The sequence below is a fragment of the Hypomesus nipponensis genome, chromosome 12, assembly GCF_054491055.1.
Source record: "Hypomesus nipponensis isolate SF chromosome 12, ASM5449105v1, whole genome shotgun sequence".
Taxonomy (NCBI): Eukaryota; Metazoa; Chordata; class Actinopteri; order Osmeriformes; family Osmeridae; genus Hypomesus; species Hypomesus nipponensis.
The window spans coordinates 13,002,739-13,009,213 of record NC_140372.1 but is presented as its reverse complement, the minus strand read 5'-3'; the positions used below and the strand labels follow the sequence as shown (position 1 = coordinate 13,009,213).

Genomic DNA, 6,475 nt, shown 5'->3' with positions numbered 1-6,475 from the left:
TAGGTGACCGCTTGACAGATTTAGGGGGTGACAAATGTATATTAAAAAAATGTTTGCTGAGTAAAGTTGTGTTCAATACGAATCCCTTGAAGGGACCACGTGTCCTTGCGGACGAGAAAGTCTCAATGTGACAAGACAGGCCAAACTCTGTTAGAGAACAATAATAAAGAACACAATTTGACATAACAATTTGAAAATATCTTCTGTCATCCTTTTAAGTGTCCAAGGAAAGTGCTTCATGTGTGGCTGTGCTGGCCCATCAACTCTTGATTTGGAAACATTTGAAGAAAGATAGTATATAATACATAAAATGTGCCTAAAATCAACTACTAAATCATAATTATAGTAGGGCCTACACAGGTTGACATGGAAAGTGACCAATTCAGCAAACATATATGTCTATTTATTGTAACCTATTTCTCATAGATAAATTAACCAACTTGTTTTTTTGTTAAATTACTGCTCCATTCACTTGTTTTAGATATAAAAAATATCCAGCCTACACAAAAGAGACAATGAAATACCCGGTAGCTGACAATAAAAATACAAGGTATGGTTTAAATAAAGTATTTATATTGTCAAGAGCTAGCGAGCTACCTGTCTTATGTTACACTGATCCAAGTAATGTTGCATGACTTACAGTAAAGCAAAAAACATAAAATGCTGTTGGAAAACAGGTATTACTTTCAGTCAGCACAACAATGATAGCAAAGTGAGTGCGTCCGTTGTACATTTACATTTGCATTTTATCCAAAGCGACTTCCAAGAGAAAGCTTTACAAAGTGCATAGGTCACTGATGAATGTTTTATTGTGCACTGTCCCTGTCTTGAAAAATAAATTACATATTTTACCCCATAGTCTGTGCTAGAATTGACCTGCAATCATTGCCACCATCAACATAGTTTTTTGTTCCATTACTCTACTTACCCTTTTAATATGAACCTTTTCTTATATATTTTAAGTTGAGAAAATCTGTGTATTTTCCCTTACCTTCAACCAACTCAGATTAAAGAAATATTTAACCAAAATAAACAATTTCACAGCTCTGTGGGAAAAACAACAACTCATATAAAATAAAACCAGTCTACCTACTCAGGTTGTTTGGAAGTTTTGTTGTTGTTGTTGTTCCTCTGCACAATGGCTGTTTCTACAGTTTCTGTAGTTTAAGTTTTTGTTTGTCTCTTACAGTTATTGAGGTAAACAGGGCGAGGGTTAGCGATCCTCTGCTCCTGCTGAGCAACCACCTTCACATGTTCTTGTGGAAATGCGTCTGTAGTTGATGGAGCCTAACAGTACTACCTGACAAGTAATGTAAAAACATAAAGTAATTGACAAGTATAATTAACCAAACACTATTTGTACTCCTCATTGCCATAACATTGTCATGAAATGGCTAATTTATTATTTAGTAGTGCCCATTTACGTGAATGTGGACTGGTGTGCATATAATCAATTATTTGATTATTAGTTCTTATATTATTTTGATTTAAAAAAAATGCAAAGCTAAAACAAAAACAATTCGATAAGCACTGGCCCACTCATGTTAACAACATCCTGTGGTTAACATGTTCATTTCCCCAATGATGGCTTATTTCCCTCCCATGACCACAGAACTTGCATAGTGAACACGGTTATGGCAACTTACAGAGCCACCCACTGCACTAGAGACCCCCACTGGGCCTGGCTGTGTAACAAGAGCAGTGCTCAGGCACAGAGATTAGAGGGGAGTACCCCTATCTTCACCCATCTTAGAGGTAAGGAGAGTACCCCTATCTTCACCCAGCTCAGAGGTAAGGAGAGCACCCCTATCTTCACCCAACTCAGAGGTAAGGAGAGTACCCCTATCTTCATCCAGCTCAGATGTGAAGTGCTTCATCTCTCCTGCTTATCCTTAACAAAACTTTGATCAAAACAGTCCTCATTCATTTTCAGGGACACGTTAAAAACAAAACACGATACAAAATTGTCATGTAGTTTAATGATACTTTATTCATGGCTTAGGACATTTATGTGAATTTTTTAATCCAAGTAAACAGCCCCTATTTCATTTGTAATAGCTATATATTTGATTTCATGTCATAGTTACCAGCAGAACTATCCCCCAGTGTTTCTACATCAACACAGATGTTCACACAGCGGATATCTGAGTTCCAGGGTTCCTCTCTGGTCGCTCCAAGTTCTGGCGAAGGCTTCGGGAGGCAAACGCGTAAAGAAACGGGTTCACAGAGCTATTTATGAACGTCAAACTTTTCACAACTTCCTCACTTGATCTTCTTAGCCCTGACAGTTGTTCATAAATGGCCGGTTTAGCTGATCTGATAAAAATGGCAAAAATATCCATCAGATTGAGGATGTGAACTGGAATCCAGAGAACGAAGAAAGTGACTACAATAAGGGTCACCAGTCTGGTCAGTCTCTATCTGCTGAAGAAGGACGTTTGGTTGACCTTCTTGTGGAGGCAACAATAAGAGGTGACCAGGATGGAGAATGGGATGACAAAGCCCAGCAGCGTCTCGCACAACACGACTGCAGCTCTCCTCCCATCCGACATCGAGATTCTCCAGCATTTCAGTTTCCCTCCTTCTTCAACCACACTGTTGGTTACCACGGCGGCGCTGGAGAGGACAGACGCTAGAACCCATAAGGAGAACGGCAGAACCCGTTCCCCCCCTCCTGCCCAGCGATGAGGGTAGAGAACCACTTGGTACCTCTGGACACTCATCAGAGTTACGGTTAGTAGGCCATTGTACAGACTGGTGTAGATTAGGAAAGACAGGACCTTGCAGAGAGCAGTTCCCAATGTCCATCCATTGAGCAGGGCATGCATGAAAGCAGGAAGAGGCAGCAGGCACAAGATGTCCGACACAGCCAGATTCAGGATCAGACGCAGGGTGAAGTTGTCCTTCTTGAAGTTGCGGAGTATCACCACCACAACCATTATGTTCCCAGGCATGCCAAAAAGAAAGCACAGCCCCAGCACTGCGCTGCTCACCTGGTTTGCCACAGGGACGGCAGCCGCGCTTGAGTTGTTGTGTTGTTGCATGACTGCAGATTTCAAAGGCAAAATGTCCTTTTGACTGCTTGAATAATATGGTTTTGACCTCAAAAAGAGGAACTGAAATGTCAGAAGGTACTGCCAGAAGGTATACCAGTGTAGTTTCTGGTTTCAGTCAAGCTCTAATGACATGAGCAGAGCTAAAATGACATGAGCAGAGCTTCCTGTTCAAGTCTGAACACAATCTCTCCACTTGTACTACTTGCAGAAACCCTTGGCCTACACCTCCCCCCCCCCCCCCCCACCACACTGCAGGGCTCTCAAGTGTCACACATTGAGCGTGACAGTCAATCATTTCGGTGTTTTGTCACGCACTCCCGCCACACATAATAATTTAACGCAACAACCAATTAAAAAAAGCTGATCCTGAAATTGTTCACATGATTCTGCTACAACATTTTCGCTCACCCACAGAGGAAACCACTGGAGCTCGAGCATCACTTTGAGATCAGAGTAAGTCATGAACTCCTGTTTTAATGTTACAACAAATTCACAACTTGTTTGACACAAACAATGACAACTTGACTGCTGTTTCCCAGATAATTAGCATCAGTTTTTCATAAGTGTCTGTAACTTAACCAACAGTTTTACAGCCTGTCCACTGAAAACACCTGCTCAGAAGTAGTTCATAGATGTCGCCGGTGTGTATTGGTGAAACTCACTCCTCAGCAGTGGCTGTTATAGACTAATTTTACTGGGGGGGCCAAGGGGGGGGCAGTGTTTAATCAGGGAGGCACATTAAAAACAAACAAATTATATTTAAACATTAAATACTTAAATGTTGCTGTACATTAAAATCATACAAACGGCTCTGGCTCTCCCTCTTCCAGCTCTCTCAATACCTTGATATGTTTCTCTAACTTCTTTATTTACTGGGGCAAAAAAGGCTGCAATGTCCCTTCCTCGGTTCATAATGACTACTAGAAGAAGAAAAACTTGTAAAAAAAAACAACAACAAAAAAGTCAGTCCAGTCAGGTCAGGGAGGACACAGGGGGGGCCAGGGACATTTTTACAGGGGCACTGGCCCCTGTAGGCCCCCGTGTAGAAACGTCCCTGCTCCTCAGGTATGTAACAGGCCACCCGCATCAACAGATTGGTACCTTTTCGTTGGCGTAGTTGGTAGTGGTGGCGCTTGGGATGTCAGAGGTGGCAGGTTCGAACCCAGTGCGGGACGAACATAGGCCCGATAACATTTCCTTTACATTTAGTCATTTAGCAGACGCTCTTATCTAGAGCAACTTACAGTAAGTACAGGGACATTCCCCCGAGGCAAGTAGGGTGAAGTGCCTTCCCCAAGGACACAATGTCATTTGGCACGGCCGGGAATCGATCCGACAACCTTCTTGATTAATAGCCCGATTCTCCAACCCCTCAGCCACCCGACTCCCAATACCTCTGACGGAGCCTGCAATACCACGTCTGTTACATATAATAGGCCTAGTCATATTTCCGTTATCACACGATTACTGAAATTTTTTCACATTATAAACATCTCTTTCCAAATTTGCGTAATCATTTTATTAACACTAAATTGATTTGATTCACATGACGTCACTGTAGATTTGCGCCGCCATTTTACCTACCGACTCAGCCTTAGAAATGCCTACAATATGCCGTACAGTTGGCTGCAACAACAGCCGAAAGAGGAACCCCGGACTGGTATTTCATCCTATAACAAAAGACTACAGGCTGATTCTCCTACTATAATGGATTGCATAATAAGACGTAGATCTTCTGTAAACCTTCTGTAGGGCTCGTTTCCCTTTCCTTCATGTTCTTCCAATGTAAACATCTCTCTCAAACATCTCATTTCACACATCTCATCCGCTTTTCCGGGACAAGTGGATGTTTTTGTAGGGCAAGTGGAAGACAAATGTACTTGCCCCACTGGACAAGTTATACTTCAAACATAATAAAATGTCACTTAACATTATGTGCAGTGCCACTCATTACGTCTATTTAACCGATTTTAAAGTTGCTAGAGCTAGCTTTGTGGTTCTGTTTCGGTGAATTCTGCTCCAAAAAGCTTTTAAGAGAGAACGTGATTCCCCATTGATTTGTCAATGTCGTATCATATTTTTGATTTGGGTCACGAAAGCCTTGAAATTTGAGTGAGAATGCGTCGCCGGCATAGTACTAGTAGGCGACAGCCATGCCTTGATCCCCCGTTACACTGTTTGGACGTTAGCTTCAGAGTCAGACGCTCACTGGCAGTGTTCACAATGTTGTATTTCCCTCCATTCTACAACAGAAACATCAGGGAGGACTGCTTTTTGTATATATGAGCCTGCCAAAGATAGCCAGAATATTGTATTTCTTTAACCAAGCCTGTTTCATTCGTCATTTGCGTGAGAAAGCAACCTCTGTTAGCCAGGCTAGTTTTGCCCGTTTCACTAGGTCAGGCTATTTATACCAAGGTTTCGGACAAGTGACTTTTGTGCATGGAACGTAAGTGCCTCAAAAAGTTAATGCCCTGCATCTGACATTAAAGAACATTGTCCAGATTAATGACAGCTAGCCGTGAGCTAAGTGGCACCAAGATGAGAGCTAGCTAGCTGTTGGCCACTTAGCTAACAACTTGCTACCTAGTCAGACTATCCATCCATCCATCATCTGCCGCTTGTCCTGGGATTGGGTCGCGGGGGCAGCGACCTAAGCAGGGAGGCCCATACTTCCCTCTCCCCCCGCTTCCACCAGCTCTTCCTGGGGGACCCCGAGGCGTTCCCAGGCCAGCCGAGAGACATAGTCCCTCCAGCGTGTTCTGGGTCTTCCCCGGGGCCTCTTCCCAGTGGGACGTGCCCGGAACACCTCACCAGGGAGGCGTCCAGGAGGCATCCTAATCAGATGCCCGAGCCACTTCAGCTGGCTCCTCTCGACGCGGAGGAGCAGCGTTTCTACTCTGAGCCCCTCCCGGATGACCAAGCTTCTCACCCTATCTCTGAGGGAGAGCCCGGACACCCTGCGGAGAAAGCTCATTTCGGCTGCTTGTATTCGCGATCTCGTTCTTTCGGTCACTACCCATAGTTCGTGACCATAGGTGAGGGTAGGAACGTAGATCGACTGGTAAATAGAGAGCTTCGCTTTTCGACTCAGCTCCTTCTTCACCACGACGGACCGATGCAGAGCCCGCATCACTGCGGACGCCGCACCGATCCGCCTGTCGACCTCGCGCTCCATTCTTCCTTCACTCGTGAACAAGACCCCGAGATACTTGAACTCCTCCGCTTGGTTCAGGATCTCCTCCCCGACCCGGAAATGGCACTCCACCCTTTTCCGGTCGATTAAACTACCAATAAAATCATCATATGATTTTTTTAAATAGTAAATAACTTTCCCATGATCAAATATAAGTACTTGGTGGCCAGGTGCCGCACTCATGTCATTCAACCATCCAGCCACAGCATATGCTGTATCACCT

At 43.9% G+C, this 6,475-nt stretch overlaps 1 protein-coding gene across 1 annotated transcript; it reads right to left on the bottom strand.

The window, feature by feature from the left end:
- Positions 1-2,417: 2,417 nt before the first annotated feature.
- LOC146261233 (leukotriene B4 receptor 1-like) lies at positions 2,418-3,044 on the bottom strand. Its single transcript, XM_084668606.1, has one exon. It carries the CDS (start codon positions 3,042-3,044, stop codon positions 2,418-2,420), a length of 627 nt encoding a protein of 208 aa, XP_084524732.1.
- Positions 3,045-6,475: the final 3,431 nt, after the last annotated feature.

What these genes read in the sequence shown, in the direction of transcription:
- LOC146261233 (XM_084668606.1), bottom strand. Translation starts at nt 3,044, where the DNA reads ATGCAACAACACAACAACTCAAGCGCGGCTGCCGTCCCTGTGGCAAAC.